At 34.0% G+C, this 23432-nt stretch overlaps 1 protein-coding gene across 2 annotated transcripts in view; it reads left to right on the forward strand.

Moving 5' to 3' along the window:
* LOC118181027 (delta-sarcoglycan-like) overlaps positions 1-23432 on the forward strand; it is a 392038-nt gene that overhangs the window by 276975 nt on the left and 91631 nt on the right. For both annotated transcript variants that reach the window (XM_035350101.2, XM_035350100.2), the window contains one exon: positions 1526-1627. In XM_035350101.2, coding sequence (XP_035205992.1) covers positions 1526-1627 — 102 coding nt within the window. The remainder of the gene's footprint in view (positions 1-1525; positions 1628-23432) is intronic.

Genomic DNA, 23432 nt, shown 5'->3' on the forward strand with positions numbered 1-23432 from the left:
AATGAGTCGTTGCATACTTTTTTGAAAATTCGGATACTGATGTTTATTTTTAATTAGAAACCTTTGAAATGCCAGGAGATCAGTGGGGAGAATCACAGCAAGCAAATTTTTGTCGTGAAGCTAATACAAGCAGCAGAAACGCACAGATGAGTAAGCAGTATGGCTAAGCTTCCAAAGGTTAATTTATAAACTTTGAAACTAACTCCTATTTGTACTTGTTTGGATTCTAGTCGAATCTGAAAATCTTGAATCTGAAGTAGAACTATACAAGCAGCCAAAATAAAAACTTACAACGTAAAACTTTTCAATTCAGTCATAGAATCTTTATTTCTTTCGTATGCTTGGCCATAAAGTAAGAAAAATAGTAACTCACTGTTTTGAAATATTTGCAAAGAATAATTACATATCATGCAGCAAAATATCAAAACACAGAAAAGCACGTTTTGGATTTGAGAATACAATAAATCTAGGGGAAATTATTAAAAAATATTAAAATTTTGAAATCCGTACCATTGCTTATTTTTAATGTAATTTAACTAATCAGGACACTTAAAAATATTAAAAATAATAATAGTTTTCAAAACTATGTTGAAAGTTCCAAACACTTAAGTATTTCTATAATTGTTTGACTAGCTATGGTTAAAATTTCGTGCAAAGAAATTCTGCAAGAGGAATTTAAAATATTTTGAGTCAAATTTATAGTTTTTATATTTATAAATTGTTTAAAACTTTCATTATTAAATTGAACTTTGGTATATTTTTATTGTTTTTCGTGAAAATACTGTTATCGATAAAGGCTTTACCTAGTGGTAAAACTTTCTAACCCAGACATATACAAAATGCAAAATGAGATATTAAAGTTTCTTAAGAAGACTCTAAATCTAGTCAATATATTCTGGTTTCAAAAAATATAATCATACCTGAAATGCATAAACACATGACGTATAGTCAAAATAAAGCACTGTTATACACAGGCATCCGTTTATATTTTCGTTCAGGCCGCCCAGACAGGAAAGTAGTTAGCGCCTCTGACTACTATGTAAAAGGGCCCGGGCATGGAGTGCTGTATCAAAGGGCACGGAGAAGGCGTGGATGTAATTTGTTCGTCCCTTCATAGGAGGCAACGTTGGCCCACGTGTCTCCATACTAAATCCGCTTCCAGCCTTAGTAGTGGCCATTGCCAATAAACGACTACAGCCTGCCACTGGGAGGGGGAGGAATTCGTTCAGTTTGTTCCTTACAGCATAGAAAAGTATCAAAGAAAAACTAGACTAATATAAGCATCAGTATTATATTTAAAAATTTAAGTTTAATTTCTTGATAAAAGAAAAAAATAATGCAGATGTAATAATATATAATGTAGATATATAATGTTGACACTTCCATCAAAAAGACTAGATTTCTAAGAAGCAAATAATCGTATTTTAAAACTTCCGTATTTTTCTCTGTTCCATTGTTCTTGACACTTTTTTATCAAATTGTTTCTAAAAGATTTTTAAGCACCTTTTTCTTTTCAAAATTCCAGCATGGAATGGGCAGATTACGAATTTTTAAAGATGGCATCCGACTAGAGGGTCAGTCTCATTTTCTACAAGCAATGTATGCCGCACAAATCCAATCCAGAAAGGTAAGTAACAGTGATTGTATATAATTTAAAATTAGTAAAATCAGCAGTATTTCTAATGAGGGATATTACCGAAAAGATAAAGATAAAAATGCTTATAAAGAATTTTATCTCTGGCTTTCGATAAGAAATTACACTCCTCACATTCAGTACTTTTATTTAAGGCCTAAAAAGTAAAAATACATTTCCATGTATTAATTCAATCTGAAACGGTTTCATTAGTTATAATTAATAAAACGGTACTAACAAACAATACTTCATTTCAAAATTTATTATTAAGGATTTAATATTATTTCGCCATCACTTTCGATTTCATGCATCATTAATAATGCAACTAGACATGCCAAACGATTTAAATGCACACATTTTTCTGAATAAAACTTTTAATTTTACAATGTGATTCAGACTGAAATAATGACAGTTACACACTTACACACACACATAGAAAATTTGCAATGTTTGTGCATTCCAAGAATAACGTACATTTTGTTAAATTTTTCTTTATAGTTACGGAAATTTGTAGCATAATTCTGGCAAGCTGAAAGCACAACTACCCATTACGGCTAACGTACGGAGTATTTCAAATAATATTTGTTTCATGCGAATGCACAAATTTATTTTCAATTAATATGTTAAACTAAAGTAATTCAAATTCATAAGTAAGTAAATCAGAATTTTGCAACAACGGATTCACATACTCTAAAACAAAATATTATTTAAAAGTTATATAATTCTTAATTAAAGTATTAAAATGAAGTGCACATTCTATTCACTCCATTTTATACAGCTTCCGTACAACATTAGAATGCATATTTTGTATCTAAGAACAAGGCGGTTTATGATGTTTAAAAAGGCTTAGTTGCAGTCTGAGCAATTTCATTACTGCTTCCAGTAGTATTTCTAGGAGATGAATACTGCGATTTACTTCGTCCTAGCTGTAAACCAAGCAAAACAAAGGGAAAAAAGTCCTAAAGTTGTCCCCACGAACTTGAATATCACCACGTAAATAACAATATTTGTTTCTCATCTATAAATGGAGAATGCTATCTTAAAATCCGATGCTAATAGTAGCAACGTCACCTAACATTTCGCTTCAAAAGCGATGAAATCTATGCTTTAAACATAGACATCCAAATCTCTCATCCCTATCTGAAAACAAATTATTTTTCATGTATTAATGGCTTACTGTTTTGTGTCTATATTTATGCGAAATTAAATAAATATATGTATTCTAAATACATTTATTACTCTCTCTCTATATATATATTAACTATATTTAATTTACTAATTATATTAATAAACTATATTTTAATTTTATAAAGAATTAAGATATAAAGAATTCAGAAGGAATTCTCAAAGTGTCAACAGCTTGAGTAAATAATTTTCGGTGAGTTTGAATACTTTGCTGGGATTATAGATGCTGTTTCAAGCAGTCAAACATCTTAAGCAGTAATAGTACATTTTCAGGCAGTCATAGCACATTTATTTCAATGTGTAGTTTTACATTTGCAATATTTGAGAAGAATTTCACATACGGATAACATTAACTAAAATAAAATTAGTTAAGTATTGGCGCCACTGATTCTTGGATCTCATTTCAAATGACATTCACCACTTGTTTAGACTTCTGATGAAATTCAAGACTTAAAACTGCAATCTTCTCTGATGGCAATGAATTGTTCCTGAATTCTAAATAGTACAGCGGAGTTGGGAAGAACGATTGATAATCAGAGTGAATCACCAAATGTTTTCTTAGTCAAAGAAAATTTGCAGTGACTCAGCAAGCTACATTGTAAGATAAAATAATATATTTTACATATGAGATTTTAGAGTTAAAAAATAACATAACTCGCATGTTAATTTCATATGCAGGGAGATTTGAAAAGTTTTCACGATTAACTATAACGGTTGGTCTTAGACTCATATTTCTAATTTAAGAAATGAATGAAATAAATTAAGTTTTTAGACTACTCCAATTAATAAACTATTTGAGTATGAGTATATGAAATTTAATCTTCACATGGCCCCTCTAATAAAAGTTTAAACTAATTAAATTATTAATTTATTCTCAATCTTTTTATTAAAGAACCTTTAGCAAAACTGGGTTTTGCTAGACGGAGAATTGGCCATAGAGTAGTTTTGAAAGTGATATGGCTTAAATCACTTTCACGCGACATGAAAATGAAGATTTTATAAAGTATAAAATGCATTTTGAGGAATGAGAACCTGAAACATATGCTTCTGCACTAATTTTTATCTGACTTAAAAGACGTCGTTTAGATATTCTACTAGCAAACTTAAAATGCATAGCTGGCTTTAGCAGTATTTGTGTGCAGTCCAGAAAACATTTAATTTAGAATAGCAAGGTTAAATTTGAGTTATATGTGAAAGAATTTTTGTTGCTGCTGTTTTATCTATTTAGCAATGAAAAGGATTTCTCTTATTGAAATATTTTTCTTAGCTTATTTTGTATAGTTTTACAAAAGCATGGCATATGAGAGAAGAGCTACTACTGTCTGAAAATTTATTTCTGACTTGTAGCGTACTTTGTTTGATTAATTATTTAATCAATTATTATTATTTAATTAATTTTTATACCATTTCACGGATATGCAATGAGCTGTTTGAGAGGTATTTAATCGTTTTTTCTTTTTGAAGCATCATGTGTTATCTTTATACTATATTAGATATTTTCACTTATTTAACGTTTGTCAAAGCATTTGATGGCAAATTTCTCGAGTCATATATTAAAATTACAAATTACGCTATTAATAAAATTTTGATTTTGTTATTATAATTAGATAACATTGAAACTGCATAAAGAGATATTTTCTGTAGATTATTATTTTAGACTTTATTTATTTCGTAACTCATTTATATTTGTGTTAAAGTTGTCTTTCATGTCAACTGCTTGAAACTAAAACTAAATCCTGAAAAGCTTTTCGGTTTATTAGGTTAAGTGCGTAATCCTTTTTATCCCTTCAATTTAACACCACTTCATGTTGAAATGATTAGAGACTGGAGCAAGATACGGTAAAATAGCAGTTATTTAATACTATTTCCAATCTTCAGATTTTATTATTTTACCTTTTATATACTGTGCAATTACATACTATCTGTTCAGCCTTTTAGTTCACTAACAGAATTTGGAAATAGCTTCAAATAAAAAAAAAATGCTAAGATGGTAAGAAATTTAACTCTGCTGTCTGAAAAGATCTATTGCTTTCATCCATTGTTCATTACTTGTCAAACTGGATTTTAAAAGAGGTTATAAAATGTGAAAGGTAAAAGCCGGACATTAGTCATTCTGCTAATGATTCAGCTTTAAATCAGATATTTTTATTGACCGAAAATGTATCTATAGAAATCTTACCGTTTTGTGTGTTTTTTTAACAAAAGGACACTTACATAGAAATTTTATAAATTGATGAAAAATGAAATAATCTCAAGTTTATAATTTAATTTCCTTTGAACATATAGCAGTACTGTAAGAACTTATAGTAGATTAAATTATGTATTTTATTAATTTTGTTATATCTTTTTTTGCACCATCTATCGCGTACCTCAAATTTTATAAGATATTTAGTTCATTAGAATATTTTATAAGATCTTGGATATCCAGTGATTCACAAGATACGAAGGTGTTAGCAGTTATTTCGTGCTGATATTAATTTGTCCATAGGAAAAGGAATTCTCTTGAAAAAATATCTAAGTACACAAATACTTAATTTTAGCTGGAGTATTCTACAACTCTGTTTTGCTACTTTAGCATTTAACTCATAAATCATCATCGTATGCGGATGCAATGTAATCTTTATCAGATGAGCTACAATTTTTCTTTTTATTTTGCATTTAAATAATTTATATCACGCGGAATTATATGTTATGTAAAATTCTCATAGGTAACCCTTTGCGGCACAGTGTGTCTGGTCTGGACACACCTAAAACTTTCCTTCTCTACACACAGAAAAATTGAATGAAAAAGGATTTATAGGTTACTATAGGTTTACTCTGAATATTCTTTATTTATAGCAGATGGCAGCTCAACACAAACCAATCCTTATATTTTAGCCATGTTTAGTTTTTTAAGACCCTCATTTTTCAAAAAAATCTTCCAGATTTTTTTAGGGTATAAAAGGAATTGTTTGAAAAGAAATTTCTATATTATTTTTTGGCTGTAAGCTAATCTGCTTTTATATAGTAGTTTTAAATTTTTACCTTGAAATCTTGCCTAAAATCAAACGGCGAACCCTAGATGTGCCCAGACTAGGCTCACCGATAATCTAGGACAACTGAGAGTCTGTATTCTTTGTTTCTCCGCATCTCATCGGTCAGTTCATTGACAAAAATGCTCGTTTCAGCTCTCTTTTCGGAGCTCTATTCAATCAGTGTGCCTACTTTGGGCACACCCACTGAATTAAACGATAAATGCTATCTTCACACAATTTTACTTATGTACTCCTCTAGGCCTAATTAGACTGCCTACCTTTTTTTTTTTTTTTTTTTTTCTTTTTTAATCAAAACTCCAACTTTAAAAGGTAGCGTGCCGGAAAGGGTTAATGACCATGTTGCAAACATTAAAATAATAAAGAATTAATTTATTAAAGTTTAGCAAAAGGTATTTATATTAAAAATACAAAAGTCAGTAATGCATTACCAAGAAAATGCAAGCTTGTAAACTTTGAGAGCTCAAATCCATTATTTGAGGTACACCAAAAAGAACACAACATTTTTAAACAAATACCATGTCAAAATTAAAACTTCTCGAGTATATGTTCTATAGCAGAACCGGTGCTAAATGAAATCCTTTATAAACGTCTAAAGTAATAGTAACCCTAAAATAGATAATGTGATATGCTGGAATTTTGCTTTTTGTATTGTATATTATCCTTCATCAATTTTTAAATACCATTTTCATTTATAATAATTTAAATTATAAAAAAATTTTATATTAATTTTTGTTACTTTACATATTTTTGTAATTATCTTTTAATAAGCATTCCTGGGTACTTTTTATTAAAAAGTTGTTCTTTTTATTTTGAAAAATGGCGTCGTGACTTTTGAGTCAGTGACATGAAATAAACATTGCAGAATGACATTAGCGTGAGATTAGGCCACTCAAAAATAAGGATAAGCAATGACACAAAAGAGGCCTCTAAAGTGTTGTGACAGCTGCAGCTGTCGAGTAAGTTGTACTTCCGGGTAAAGCATCGGAATCCTGATTTTAATTTTTTATGTAGGAAACATCGAAGACTTTGCATTGATTCTATTAAGAGCGCAGATCAAAGTTAACTGCGATAGCCATGATTTTGCTTCATGTTTCATCAAATGGTCATACCTTTTTTGAGTTTATTTACCTTGCTTCCTACTTTCAATTTAGCACCGTCAGTTTTACCAGTTTGTTACTTGTTTATTTTATTTCTTTTTAGACATCGAGGCAGCCAATACCCCGCGACACCTGGTTTCTTTCTGACTCGTACCAAAGGAGATGCGGGAACTATTTTTGTGGGTTTCCTGAGTCTTCGCGTCACCGACGGGTAAAAATATACATCATCCCGCGTTCTCGACATATGTTTTAAGCTCATCATTTTGTATTACGGCCTTAAAATGTGTTTTTTGTTTACATGTAGAAATTTCCCCTTCCCACTTACCATTTTTAAGAGGAAGGCGGTGGGTTTAAGCAGATATTCGTTTATTGAAAGGGGGAAAAAACACGGAACTTTTTTTAAATGTCACCCAGTTTACAATTTAATACAATGAATCTAGTAAGCATAATACCTCAGTAGCTTTTAAACATTAGGACCTTTTCGCCTATAATTTAATAGTAATACAAGAGAACGTAATTCATAACTTGTGTATAAAAATAATTGAAAAGTGAATAAAGTATTATTATTTATCAGCCACGAGGTCTAATTTCTTTGGTATTAATTTTTATAGTTTAAAATTTTTTCTTAGTGAGTTGTAGAGAGTAATTTGCTATTGTTGCAGAAAACAAAATACAAATTTTCTCAAAACAACGACAATAAAATTTTAACTTGAAATCTGCGTGCACATATTTAAGACGTACTAAGCAACCTAAGACTAACCTAAGTACTAAGCAAAGACGTACTAAGCTGAATAATAATTGCCATAACTGTAGTTATTAGGATGGGCAGAAAAGCGTTTTTTTTTTTTTTTTTTTTTTTTTTTTTTTAAGTTTTCTTTTGTCTATCGGATAGTGAAGCAAAAAGTAAAAATAAAATAAAATTACATCTTCCGTTCGCGCAACACACTAAAATTTTTTGAAACTGATGAAATTTTGATGTTTTTGTCAATTTTTTATATTTACTAAACTCACTATTTCGACACGTTATGTAGGTCCTAAATGTGAAGTTTGGGTCAAGAGGCCCACGAAAAAGTTTAAAATCTGTAATTTTCTATTATTTATTGTTTGCGCAAGAATCTGAAAAAGCACAGTTCTTTGTTTAAAAGTTAGTGTTGTCTTTGTTCACAGTTTAAAAATGGCAGATATTTCGTAATTTTTGCAACAAATCATTTTAGACGGTTATAACTATAAAATATTATGCAAATATTATTTAATCGTAAACGTTCTGTATATTGTAACTATAATGTTCAGATTCAGTCAATTCTCCCGTTGTTGACAAAAACAAACTAAGAAGAGATAAAACTCATAATAACAGTGTAGGGTTTATATTTATTTTAACTAACATTTATTTTAAGTTTAAACTATCTTTCCTGTCAAGCCTTACTTTCCCCTGGAACTGCCAATGCCAGAATATGTAAATTTTAGTAGAACGCGCAAGGATTCAAATTATCAGCGGAAGTATTATGATTTAAATAGAAGGAAATGATATTCTTACTGCACGAGCGCGGAGGTAGTTAGCGAGAATTTGAAGGACCCCGCGTTTCGGCCTATGTGCTTGGCGGGAAGTAGTGTTAATCGTTCCAGTGAGCTTCAAGTCTGCTGAATTAGCAGCGGTATTGTAAAACGCGGTGAGTTAGTTATTTTAGAGAGCCTCGTAGTTAGAATCTTGTCTTTAGTTTCTTTTCAGGTTATTATTTTTATTTGACTGCCGAGTTGGCACCGTCTGTAAGCGTCAAGAGGACGCAATTGTAATTTATTACGTTGAATAAAAAGGGACTTAAACCCTTTACAAGACTCTGTGTTTTATACAGCTTTCACAGTCACCTCTTGGTTGCGTGCAAGTTGGAGGCGCGCAACGTTATAACAGAAGTGATTTGCAGAATCAGTCTATTGAGAAAACATTATGTGGTCATGTATTTTGATGGAAAAGGCGACATGATGGTAATTAAAAGCAAATAATTCAAAGAGCTTTCTAAAAGTTGAAAAAGAGGATCATTTTACCCTCATACAAGAACCAAAATCGGAACATATCGACCATGTTTCTTCCTTTTCATAATTTTCTAAAGATATAGCACCTACCATAATTTTCCATTTGGCTATACATGAGATTCCTTTTGAAGAACTTGGTGTGGAGGGGAGCAATGGCATTGCAATAAATACAAGTTTGAAAAATGATAATAACCATATGATCGAATTGTACTTTGGAAACATTTTTTGCACGCAGTTAGTTATATGTCTCCTACACTTCAATGAACTGCAGTTCCGTGACCTATTTCAACAGGTGTGTACTACAAAGCCTAAAATCCTTGAACAGACTGATCAGAAAGAAACTCGCTGGCTGCGAAAACTTCCACTGGCTTGCTTGTTGATTTCTTCATTCCTCAAGTCGACAGAAAAGTTGTGACCAAGGATAAATCTTATTTGCTTAATATTTATGTCACCATAATGTCAGATACAATTTAGAAAATTTAGCCGGCCTTGATCTTGGTCTGCTTTCGCACTTAAGATAACAGTAAATCGAGTTCTCAGATTTTCAAAAACAGCAAAATTTCACATTTGCTCCAAAGGTACTTTTTGAAACCATCATAACACCACGATACCTAATTCAAAATTTACAGCAAGTCATCAACCTAGTAATTCAGCGGAATTTATTCTTTCTTTCCCAGTAATTAATGCTTTCATTGCTCAGGCCGAACATTTGATCCTTGCGATGACTGCGGATGAAAGGAGACATACCAGAGAACTAAAATTGCGCCGATTGGTTGAAAGCTTGATCACCCTCCAAGGATCCACCCACCCTATTCGAAATTTCACCACACCAACACTCAACTTCAAAGTAACAGACAATGTCAATATGCTTTGTTGGGGTAATTGCAATATCTTTCCTCCTCCGATATTGGATGAGGATATCAAAAACCTATTAAAGACTGGCACATCGCTGCAACCAGATTTCCGAAGTTTCCCTTGTCACACCCAACTGTAGAAGGTGTACCAAATTTGTGACCGAAGCAACTAAACGTTTGTGTGGTAGGTGAAAAATAAGAAAAGATGCCTTTTTCGACCCATCTTTATAGATATACATTTATAAAATCATAAGCATTAAAACGTAATCGCAGTGTTTTTTTCATCATTGTTTTGTAAAAGTGTGATGACAAAATATTTGTAGCCACACTGACATCTACAGACTGGTTAGTAACATCACATTTACTGCGACTGAATTTCACCTGAACTTCTAAAACGTCTACTGCTCAAGGTTTAAACAGGAGGGCAAGTTTTATTATTTCCCATTAGTTTAAATATGCAAATGAAATACTTCCGTCGGGAAAAGTCCTTCTTGTGAGTAGTCTACTGAAAGCATCTAATTTTTGAAAAATTTATTGTAATTATTTACAAACAATATATCCAAGAAAGAATGAAATATAGAAAGAAAAGATAACAAACATTGCACAATCACACTTCCAGCTATTCAAATTATTACATAATGAAGGAAGAGCATAATAAACCTGAAATTTGTATGTAGGGTAGAATCGGCCGGGATATGTAAATACTTAAGATTTCACAGCGTGGTAATATTACATGCAAGAATAATGGCACTGCGGATAAGTATAAAATGGGCAGGTTGAAATGTCAAGTTTAACGGAAATATCATTTGCTTATCATTATTTTTTTTATGTAGAAATTGTGTTCCTTCATCACTATGTTGACTTGATCGTTCTTCCATTAGTACCATGACTGGTCGTGGAATACTCTTGATTTCCTGGAATTCTTTTGGTCTTTGGGTTGACTTAACAGCTTGCACTCTAGGCTTTGCACTGATCGACGCCGGACGCTGCGTTATCTTTTCCACTGGGCTTTGGGACTTTATTACTTCTCCTGCACACTTGGCTTTTCTTTCAGCTGTCCCGTAGCGTTTCCCGTATGGAAACTTTTGCGCTGGCCTGATCCCTTCTCGAGCGCTTCGTCAGACCTAAGTGCAGTTATTGTATCCTTTCGCTTCGCGCTGTACTGATTCCTCCTGATGCGCATGGTTGACTGTCTTCAGGGGATGCCCTTAAAAGTTCTCTAATTAACGGCTTGTGCATCCGTTCGTAGAAGGGTTTGCCTGACGCACCTCTGCCATGATTTCTTCTCAATTTTTCCAAATGATATAAAGTTCCATCGCTTTTACACGCTCAACCAGAAACGGCATTCGAATTTCCGATCGAAATTTCCAAACCTGTGCTACTGCGGAAAAGAGTGAATTTTTACCTTTCAGACCATTATTACCAACCATGAAATCCTCCTTACCTATCATAGTAGTGATTTTATTTATCACTGGCTCTATCCGAATTACTAGTTACCTCATCAAATAATTTTTGAATATCTTTCATTTTAAATTCTTCTGCGTTCTCTTCAGAAAAAAAATCGAGCGAAGTAATTAATTCCCTACCCAAAAATATTTCTACGGATGACTCTCCTGCTGTATCTTGTTTCGCTGATATTAATGCGTAAGCGAGTTTACTGATAAACTCACACCAATGTGAATGGTAACTTTTAACATTATTTCAGATAATTTGAATTATGTGGCTGTCTGTGTACATTCTCTGCAATATTCCGTTATGGTTTATTGAGGACTATCGCAAAATGCTTTATGGCAAGGCTCGCAAACATTTCCTCACAAATCTGGCTCAAAAATTGCTGACCATTATCGAATATTACTTTAATTTAGGGCCCCAAATTCTAAGATTTTAGGAAATAGCGCATAATTTAGAAGAAGGCTTAATAATTTCTTTTGTTAAAATTTAAAAGCATACGCGGCTCATCTAATTATCAAAACAAGTCACTACTGCTTCTTCTTTAATTTAATACAATATAAAAAATTAAGGTAAACTTTACACTGGCCTCCAAAATTTAAAAGAACAGCATGCTTTTCACAGCTCAACATTACAAAATATCAGTAATGTTTAAATTCACAGTTCATGTGCATGACAGTAACGAAGTTTACAAAAATGTAGGTTTCACTTCCTAGCTCATATAGCAGGAAATTACCTACGCCCTTCTACCAAACAAAATACTGCCTGTTCAGCCGTAGTCTGGTGGTGGCGGCTGCTGGATTGTACTTGCTCTCCCGCTGAGTAGGCACTATTGCTCAGTGGTGGTAAGTAAATAAATAAGTGCCAGCTTAGCTTTTGGACTTTCAAATTTGCCGTACAAATTATAGCTTTCTGCTTTTCCAGAACAGGATATAATATGAAATGCAAATCGAACTGCGCTAGGCATGACTTAACGGAATCCTTTCCGTCAAAAGTGGCAGTGAATTTCATAGCGGCCCGCAGGGTCTCAAATATGAAGTCAAAAATCCTCCAATGAGATATCTGGTGCCGGTGGAACCTGAAAACTTGGAGCAGCCAATCTATATTCTCCACTTTCCAGTGAGATGGTTCTTAAACTTTTCGGGCGCCAAATGTAAGATTCTAGCTAATTTAAAATTATTTTGAAGGCTACATTTTGACTTGAACTGTGAAGCATTTGTTCGCTAAGTTCAACTTGTATCCGTAACTCCACACAGAAAGGTAAAAAGAACATTTTAATCAACTCAAGAACAATATGTGCAGATGGCACGCCTGATGCTTACAAGGTCATGCTAATACTTTTGGCGGCAACTCAAAACAGAAAAGTAAAATTAAAAACTAATCTTGAATAGCAATCAGCCGAAGCTACGAAAAGATATTTAAACGCGTATTTGACTCTTGACTACCCCCGACATAGACTAATTGGCAATTAATATGCTCGGATGTAAAATAGCAAGCTTAATTGGCAGAGAAACAACGTGGCTGAAAGGCATAACACGCTGTCAATGCGCTCTGTCTGAATTAAGTTAGGCACCGGCCTAAATTGTAGCTTTCTACCCTATTTTGCATAATGCGCGAAACTAAAATCTCATTCTGGCAAGAAAGCGTGGGTTGAAAATGAGAGTTTATAGGAAAAGGTTGTTTCCAAAATAAAATTAACTATTAACAAAGCTAAATAAAACCCCACAAGTTTTTGCCTTTTTAGATTTTAAGTGAAAGAGCTTTTTAAAAATATGTGTATATGCAATTACAGAGGCTGTTTACACATTTTTAGACGATGTATATTGTATTCACAAAACTAAATTACATAAAATTCTTGTGTTTCAAATGTTCTGTTTGACATCCCTTATTCTGAACTATCTTTCGACACCGAAATTTCCAGGATAATAATTCCTTTTGAAGTGGCAGAAGAGATATTCTATCCCATTCCTCCCGAACAGATTTCCAGAGTCCTGTTAGTGTTTTTAGGCAACGTTTGGATAATGCAGTTTTTAAGAGTCCGAAAGCACAAAACTCCATAGGTGACACATCGGGAGATTTAGTAGGGATATCAGTGAAGGGTATGGCCTTGACAGCAGTTTTTGTTCCATTTCTTTTAGGAAATTTACAGTGGATTTTGATGTGTGACTGCTAGCTTTGTCCTGATGGAGTCTCACAGATGGATGGCACTGTGGGTAAAGCGATGGTATTTCATTCAGAAAAATTGGCGATAAAATATGTTCCTGTTAGTATTTGGAGTTAATCTTGACATTTTTTTTGCACTCTCTCTATTTTTAACTTGCCATTATAAGAAAAACTAGCAACAATCACGAATCCCTTAGAAAAACTTTCTTTCAATTCTTTGAACCATATACTTAAATTTTTTTTCTCCCCTTTTATGATAATAAATGGCTCTTTTTTTGTTACAGTCATTTAAGTACACCCATGCTTCATCTAATGTGACAATTCTTTTCCATTTTCTTTGGATAAGTGTTTCTCATATAGAATTCTGCAGCGTGTCCTGCGTTGAGCGATATGCTTTGGAAGAAGACGATGCACATTGCGTTTTTTCGCTTTCTTAAGATTTAAATCAACGTTTATCATTTTGTTTACAGTGGACACCGAGCATTTTAATGATTTTGCAACTGTCCTTTAACTAGGGGGATTTTCTTTTAACATTAAATAACGTACCTTTGCAATAGTCGAAGATGTTCGTTTTTTTTCTTGGATACTCGTTGGAATTTTTGTCCCACTTGAGGCTCCAATTTGACGTTTTTTTCCTTTCTTGTTGATGTTATTACCTATCAACGCTTTAGATATCACAAAACCATGACTCTCACATCGTTTTTGGATAACGGAGTATGCATATTTCTCTTCGGAAAGAGCGTAAATGTAGCCTTCGAACCACTGCTTTGTTAAATTCGCCATTTTGAATAAAAACAAAACTTTCAAGTCACAGACGATAATTTTGACTTTTAAAAACATAGTACAATTGCAATTATTTCTTTTGCAGCAAACGATTTTTTATTACCGCTTACCAAAATCGTCTAAAAATGTGCGAACAGCCTCTGTAGTTGCTTAATTTGTACTAATTCTGACTGTACTAATTTTATACTTATAAACGTGAAATGTACTAAATGATTATGTGTAACGAAGTAAACAGATACTGGGTTTAAATTTTAAATAAAAGTAATTATGCGATTTTTTTCATGAAGATTTTTCTATGAAACCAAATAAACACGAAATTTCGCGAGAAAAATTGGTCATATAACTAGAAGAACTCTTTGTTGGCAGTATCTAGTGCTACAAACTCTGGATTTATCTTGATCAAATTATTTGAAGAATTTAACACAAACAATGAGTAAATTTTTGCTTGAAAGTTATAAATATGTACGATTGTTTAATTTTCCTCTGGGATCAACTGAAAATGTCTGTAGTTTCTTCTTTTAAAAAATATTTTTGCAGACATTGAATTTTGCATGAAAATTTTATAAAATATTATACGTAAATTAATTCATATTTCAGCTAATGCATAAAATTTGATACTCTTCAATATAGTTTTTTCTTAACATACTAATGTAAACATAGATATAAAATTATTTTATTTATCATAGTGTCCGTTGGTTGTCACAAAAGAAGGTTCCAGTAAACGAAATCTTTAAAAAAAAAAAAAAAAAAAAAAATTCATTTTTATTATACTCTTGTTAGATGAACATTGCTCCTACTTTGTTTCTTCACTAGAGTCTTCCTGGATGAATAATCGGTTTTTAAATACACATTTTTAACTCCAAGAATTTACATTGCAACGGTCAGCATAAATGAAAAAAGACAGAACACTGAGCAACACGCACTAGAGATCACAGAAGAGTACTAACACGTTAATAATTCTCCCAGAATAAAGAAATGACAAACATGACCCAAAGGAGATTCCTGCTCCGAACTAAAAGCTATGACTGAAATTGGTTTCTAAGATGATTTCAAAGAATACGACAGAAGAGAAAAGAGTGAAGTGGTAAATGGAGCAGAAAAATGAAAAGAAACGATAAAGTCAAATAAAACAAAATTGGTCCGAATGTTAGCAGAAGGGATGAAATAAGGAACCGAGTCGTAACAAAAAAGGGGTGAATCTTGAAGGTTCAAAAATCCAATAATGCAGCATAATGGAATAAAGCAACTTTCAAAAATCTAAGCTGTAATACAGAGCCCTACTCAGAGGAATAGGAATGAAAAAAAAACAGTCTGTGAAAAAGATAAAAGCATTTGGCAACAGTTGTAGCATTTATTTGTTAGTGATTGAATAACCATCATCAGCTTTAAATTTCTTGCGAAGTGAATTGTACGATAATTTGAACATTAGAGTGCATAATTGATAAGAATTAACTCTTTACGGAAGAATCTAGCTTATTTTATTAATACAAAAAATGGGTCTATATTTTGTTATATCTCAAAGCAAACTAAATACAATTATTTTATAGTAAAGACGATGTAGTATGACAGCAGTTATACGTCGAAGAACCATTACAGTATGACCATCTTCCATCTATAACAATGGGTTCGCCCAGGAACAAAAACACTGCATGTGCACGGTTGATTTGGAATATATAAAACGGCTTATATATGTATATAGTTTAATTGCCTGTCCAGATAAGAAGAATAACGAAAAACCTCCTTTTTGTGTAAATTGTAATCAGCCTCACACCTCGAACTTTCAAAGTTCTGAAATGTTTCTAAAACCCAAGGAAAGCATATCCCGAAACCTATCCCGAAACAGTTATAACAAATATAATAGTAAATAAAATAAATAAAAATAAACATGAAAGTTATACGCAAGCGCTCAGTTTTGGCATAAACTTTGCCACAGCAACACGCAAAGTGTACAACTGAACTTGCTGAGCTAGTAAAAGCTATTAAGGAAACCAATCTACAGCTTATTATCCGACAACCTTTAAAGAATACTCAAACTGAAGACGCACTTTCCACCACTTTGTAGAGACATTAGGATTTTTTTTTGGAAGCAGGCAAGATGAAAAATTAGCAACCGCCTTTGCCGCGAATCGAACCACGGACCTCTAGAATACCGGGCCAGCGTGAAGAACCACTACACCACGAAGGCACGCTAGGAAAGCGGGAGAAATACCTTATAACTTCTAATAATGGGAAAAGTTACCAAAAAAGCACGCACCACTTTAACTGTTGGAAACTCTTGTGGTCTCCATAATAAACTCTCTAAAGTCAAAATTTTCTTGTAGAATATGATGTGGATATTGCTTTTATTACGAAACCTTTGCATCACCTGGCAGTGGTTTAAAAACTGCAAATTATCGACAATATAGATGTTACCGACTCACCCATACAGACGGAGTTGCCGCCCTCTATGTTCGATTCTCTTCAGGTTTGCCTTATCGAAGAAGATCAACGTTACTATAATGAACTTCCCTACTATGGAAATATTCATTTCAAGGCTTTTAATTCAGCGAATAACCATCTGAACGATGAAATCCTGTCGAAGCTTCTTCCACAAAATAAACCTGTTATTTTAGCAGGTTTGGTTTGGTTTGGTTTGGTTTATTAGATTACGGCAAAGCACTCGAGGGATATCTGCCCTAAAGGAGGGGTGCCTTCGTGGAGGACGTTTTAAGAGAAACTGGCTCATATACACGTTACACATGGGGAAAACCACGAAAACACCCATGCAGCCAGTCCGTTCTCGGGATTCGAACCTCGGACAGAACTACCAGTGTTCAGCGGCGTTACCGCCCGGCCACTGGTGGGCTATTTTAGCAGGGGGTTTAAATTCTAAGCACAAAGACTGGGGCTGCAGGAGAACCAATAAAAGGGGCACAATTCTACATAACTTTATAACTAATTATCTAATTTCAATATATGTACCTGTTGAACATACTTATCGATCCAGCTGTCTACAAAAAGGAGATATCTTGGATTTAATTCTCTCAACTACTAACATTCCTATGATCTTCGATGTAAAACACGAGCTTTCTTTGGATCATATTTTTATACTTGCTATTTTAGGAGCTGCTAAACCTGCTCCAGATGAATATAAAATCTTCACTGATTGGAGACTTTTCAATCACCTTTTAACTACTAATCCTTTTGATCTTGGTGCTCTTCATATTAAAAAGGCAGAATGGCAGTTCAAACTATGTTGGATAATTTTAAGAGACAGTAATCTTTTGCTTCAGTGAACAAGGACACGACATCACTTTTAAATAGGATCATTTGTGCGATCCATTTCTCTTCGTTATGAAAAATTGTAATTGGATCTACCTACATGTAAGTCCTTGCGACTTCTCACAAAGGCTTGAAGATGAACATAATTAGGAGAAGGGTGTAAAAGACCCTTTTATTAAACACAATATAGTTTACAGACGACATAGTGCTTACAAACACTGACCACTTGCGGTGAGAACTTAAAAGATACTCAATACTAAATTTGTAGGTAAAAGTAGTACAAGACTACACAATTCAATTTAAACTAAAAGGTTGACTCAGAACCTACACCGCGGGATATTGATTCGGCGCAAAGAATGCGGAGCCGATATTCAAGATTAACAACTGAAAGAAATAACACCATACTCTGACTACACTTTTCGCTGCTTCATTTTAAATACACTGCTCACACTAATATACATCCTGGCGAGGAAACGACAGTGGAATAAAAGAAGACAGAAAAATTAAAATAACTAATAGTAAACATGAATGAAAACCTACGCATTTAGAATACGAAATCTGTGGGGTCCAAGCCCTGCATTTTAAGTCCAACTTTATGAAGTCTTCGTGCATTAAACCAAGGGCTGATTTCAGTTCCTGTAGCATCTCGAATGTCTACAACCAGCTCGTTCGTTGTTGCATTATGTTTCCTTCGAGCTGACAGTAACAGAAATCGGTCTTCTGATGCAGTTGTTGCTCTTGGTTGCTATTATCCAGGCTATCTACTAACTGATTTATTACTTAAAAATCGGTACCTAATTCTTGATATTAAACTTTGTGGAATATTCTTATCGTAGGCGACTTTCAGTTTTATTTGCGCCCCTCGAGTCTACCGAATAACCGTTACGTTTGCTCTTCACTTAAATGATGTCTTTGAATCCTGATTAATGAATTGGGATTACTTTCAGAAAGCACGATAATTTTAAATAATACTACACACCTGAGCTATAACATGCGTTCATTACGCTACACATTGTCAGCTGCCTCATTTGCAAATCTCAAAAGCTGGCCCATGAATAGAAGTCCAATTTTGCATTCAGTTGCAGATAATTTATTAGGCCTGAAAACCTTTATCAGGGAACATATTATTATAGTGTAGGGTTTATATTTATTTTAACTAACATTTATTTTAAGTTTAAACTATCTTTCCTGTCAAGCTTTACTTTTCCCTGGAATTGCCAATGCCAGAGTATGTAAATTTTAGTAGAACGCGCAAAGTATTCAAATCTTTTAAGCAGAAGCAATTTGAGTTAAATAGAAGGGAAACGAGTTCGTAAGTGTGCTTTCTTGCTTCACGAGCGTGAAGGTTACTAGGTAGAAATTGAAGAACCGCACGTTTCGGCCTGTGTGCTTGCCTCGGCAGATAGTTGAATCTTTCAACTTAATATTCAGAAAGTTTGCTGAAATATCAGTATCTTAGAACGCGGTTAGGTTAGTTACGTTTAGAGAGCCTCGTAGGTAGTAACTTGTTATTATTCATTTTTAGTTTCTTATTTTTATTTCACCGCCGGGTCGGCGTAGTTTGTGAGCGTCAAGTGCACGCATCTGTAACTTCTAAAGTAGAATAAAAAGGGAGTTAAACCCTTCTTAAGAGTTTTATGTACTTTCCAGTTCATAGCAGTCACTACTATTGTTGCGTGCAGGTTGGGGCCGCGCAACACCACAATAGATTATCCTTCTCGTTTGAAGAGCAGTATAAAATATGAAGTATAGCATAAATTATTGCTTTCCTAAACTTCCGTACATTTAGTCTGTATAACAAGTGTGCTTTTAAAATTCAACTCAAAGCTTCAAATATAGCTCTGTATTCTATGTAAATAGAATGTTACTTTTGTAACAAGAAACTAATTCTTATGTCTATTTGCTATATGCGCAGATTTATATAATATGCTTTTAACTCAACCCAATGGATGTCGGTTTTTAAAATTTTTTAAAGAGGTTAGAAGTATTATTCAAAAACATCTTGGCAACAAATAAAAGAAACATTATTTGTTACAACTGTTGAATCTTACAGAGCAAGAACGTCAAAACCGATGTACTGTTGTATTTTTCATCTTATGAAATGTAGCATACTACGAAAAACAACAAGCAACGGTCACAAAAAACAGATACGTCGTTGTATGTTGCTATCAATAGACAGAAAGATGAGTTATGCTACTCTACCAGAAGTCAAATGGAATATGCAATAAGTGAAATTTTCAATTCGGTCTTGAGTGAGATGCTGTAAATAATGTTAAAAGGAGTTGGAGGATTGATAACACGTGTATCAAAGAGTTCAAATCTCGATGAATTCTTTATAAAACTTGCCAAAAGAGTTAATTATGTCCAGTCTAAGAACTTTTACGGTAGAGATTTAAGGAAAATTCCCGGTTCCTCTGTAATTAAAATGGCCACTAATGATCTTGTCAAATACAGTTATTTCACTACAAACTATCAACAGAGAGTTTCTTCCTTTTTCAACAGAATCAGAATCTAACTGTAAGGTTATCATAAAATGCAAATATACATAGTAGTATAGATAAAAACGCTAATGAAATCTAAAAATACCTGCGTACATTTTATTCTTAAATGTATCTCAAAACTTTGTGAGATTTTTTCTCAGAGTATATGTAAACCAATTTTGGGTTTTTTTCCTTCTTCAAGGTACATAAACGTAACCCAACTAAAAACATTTGTAGAATTACTGCAGAATTACTTTGAGAACCGAGCTGCTGATAAATCAGCAATCATCGAAATTTCTAAATTTCTATTTGAATAAACGGGTTGCAAGGCGCAAAATTATTACACTGCTTTTATAATAATCTCGTGTAAATCTTTCATAGATTTTTAAGCAGATTTCGGATTTCTGAATTATACAAAAACATAGGCTTTAACCACTTGTACTTGGGTTAATTTTATAATCAGTTGTATTATCCTACCTTTTGAATCGCTGAAATCAGGCATAACTTTCAAAAGTGTATAAGGTATTTCTCCCGTCTTCCTAGCGTGCCTTCGTGGTGTAGTGGTTCTTCACGCTGGCCCGGTATTCCAGAGGTGCGTGGTTCGATTTCCGGTGAAGGTGTTGCTAATTTTTCATCTCTCTTGCTTCCAAAAAATATCTAATGTATCTACAGTGGCGCCCGAACTAAAAGGGTGTTAGATGATGATTCTCCTCTCCCAGGATTTGGCGATCGGGTCTCCTAAAATCCCCAGTCGCCCTTTAAAAGGTAGAGTATATAAGGTATTTCTCCGCCTTCCTAGCGTGCCTTCGTGGTGTAGTGGTTCTGCACGCTGGGACGGTATTCCAGAGGTCAGTGGTTCGATTCCCGGCGAAGGCGTTTGCTCATTTTTCATCTTGTCTGCTTTCATTTAACCTCATGTCTCTACAAGTGTTCCAGCTGATATTTTCTTACTGTACAAAGCCATTTCGTCTGCGCTGAAGGTCTGCTGTCTTTGTAAAGTCACCATCTTTTATAACCATCTTCAGAATCTGACAAGATACATTTCTACAGCTGCGGTACCTGTTCTATCTGTTCCTATATGTATCTTTGTATTATTAAAATCCTTTTTAATCCTCTTGAGCCCACCAGCGGCCGAGCGGTAAAATCGCTGAACACTGGTAGTTCGGTCCGAGGTTTGAATCCCGCAAACGGGCTGGCTGCATGGGTGTTTTCGTGGTTTTCCCCATGTGTAACGTGTATACAAGCCATTTTCCCTTAGAAAGTCCTCTACGAAGGCATATCTCTGAACCAGCCTTTAAGAGCTTCATATGTTTCTTTGTGGATGTCTTTCAGCCCTCTCTTTGAGATCCAGATTTTGGGCCGGATGATGTTTGAATGTAGAAGAACATTGTGATTGATTTGTTCTGGAATCAATCATAATCTTACTTTAAAAACTTTTTCTATATCTGCGAATATGCAGTCATGTTCTTAAAACAATTTAAATATTGCCTTTTATATTTGATTCAATACATTAAAATTTACTGAAAACAACTGCGGGACATCTTTTATAAGTAGATATACGAAAATTATTCGTTGGGAAAATCTTGGCCAATGTTTAATACTCAGTATGTGGTTTCGCTTAGTCAACGGCATGTTTTCTTCATTGCATTTTGTTTAGTTATACCTTTGCAAGCAAACTGAGAACCCCTTTATTTCATTTAGCACTACCCTCAAGTGTTATAATTGTTATAAGCACAAATATAAATACATATACTGTATTATAAGCATAAATATAGTGTCAGTACACTATTGTACTATTTCTAAGTGATACAGTTGCTTACAAGATACGAAGAGATGGCGTCGAATCAATTAAGAAAAAAGCAAAACACAGTTTGAAGACTCCGAATTTCAATGACTGCCAGAGTGAAAAATGAAAAATAAAATTTTGAGACTCTAGGGCATTTAAAATCAGTGGAAAAAGATCCAGACTCTTAACAACGGGCTATAATTGCCTAATAATCACTGTGTACATTCTGAAGCATTAAACTTCATTTAAAAGTTGCTGTTGTTTAGATAAGCAGTATTCGCTTCCATTTATTTGATTTATTTTGCTTTAGTTTATCCGCGAACTTTACTTTCCCAGTGAGACCTTGGAGGTAACTGATGAAGTAAAGCCCACGGGACGCGGATATTAATTTTGCAAGTTTGATTTTTTTTGGCTTGAAACTCTACGCAATTGAATAATATACACACACTGGCCAATGAATTAGAAACCTTTGAGACTTTTATTTAAATGCGTGCTAGGGATGAAGTATGCTCATTTTTTATGACGTGGGCTGCTAGTGGTTAAAATGCTAGTATAAGTAAGGTGTAAGAGTGCGGCGTTTCGCATATGTAGGTTATGTATATGACGAAGTAAAATGGGAAAAACGACAGTTCTTTCACCATTTAAGAAATGGTTTATTGTTGGTGCCCGTTTAGAAATGGCCTCGATTTCAAAGACAGCAAATCTCACTGCGTTCTCAAAAATAGCCATATCAAAGGTTTTCAAAAGTTGGAATCAGAACCCAAAGTCCTACTCTAGAAGACGTTACTGGGGTTCGACGACAGTTTTCCAAGGGAGTCGGGTGCCTGTGAGAAAAACCATTCATTTCTGCTCGACATACAAGAATTGGTTTGCAGTGATGTCGGGGAAGAAGACACTGGACATCTGAGGATTGGAAACGGATAATGTGATCGGATGAATTACGCTACACCTTAATTTGCACTGATGAAAGATGTCTAATTTGGCGAGAACCCCATGAAGCCATGAATCCATTTTGCCTTACTCGCACTATGTTAGGGTCTGGTGGGAGTATCATGATATGGGGCATGTTCTGCTGGCATGGTAGCGGTTCCCTGGTGTTCCTCGAGGGTAAACAAACAGTCATGAGATACGTAGATATATTGGCAGATCAAGTGCATCCTGCAATGTTGCATTTTTACCCTGATGGTGACTGATACTTTATGGACGATAATGCCACTAGACATCGTGCCAGAAGTGCTCAAAATTGATTTGCTGAACATCAGTCTGACTTCCAACACCTTCCCTGGCCACCGCATAGTCCGGATCTTAACCCCATAGAAAATGTGTGGGATATGGTTGAAAGACGCATCCAACAGCACTCTCTTCTTCCATCTAATTTACAGGATCTAAAAAGCTGCGTAGCAAATGCCTGATATTCTCTGGCCGTAAAATGTATTCCAGAAACATGTAGACTCTATGCCTAAACGAATCAGAGCAGTTATCCATGCAGAAGGTGGTCCAGTAAAATTTTGATTTTGGGCTTCTAGTTCATTGACCAGTGTGTGTATATTCGCATTACTACGTGAAATGTCATTAAATCATATCAAATGAATTGAAAGCATAGCACACATGTCAGATATGTAGGTTATGGATATGAGTGAACATCGCTAAAAGAGGGTTCACACGTCAAATGCTCTAA

This window comes from Stegodyphus dumicola, chromosome X1 (genome assembly GCF_044657685.1).
Source record: "Stegodyphus dumicola isolate Sdum_Otavi_A_Nest chromosome X1, ASM4465768v1".
NCBI classification, from domain to species: domain Eukaryota; kingdom Metazoa; phylum Arthropoda; class Arachnida; order Araneae; family Eresidae; genus Stegodyphus; species Stegodyphus dumicola.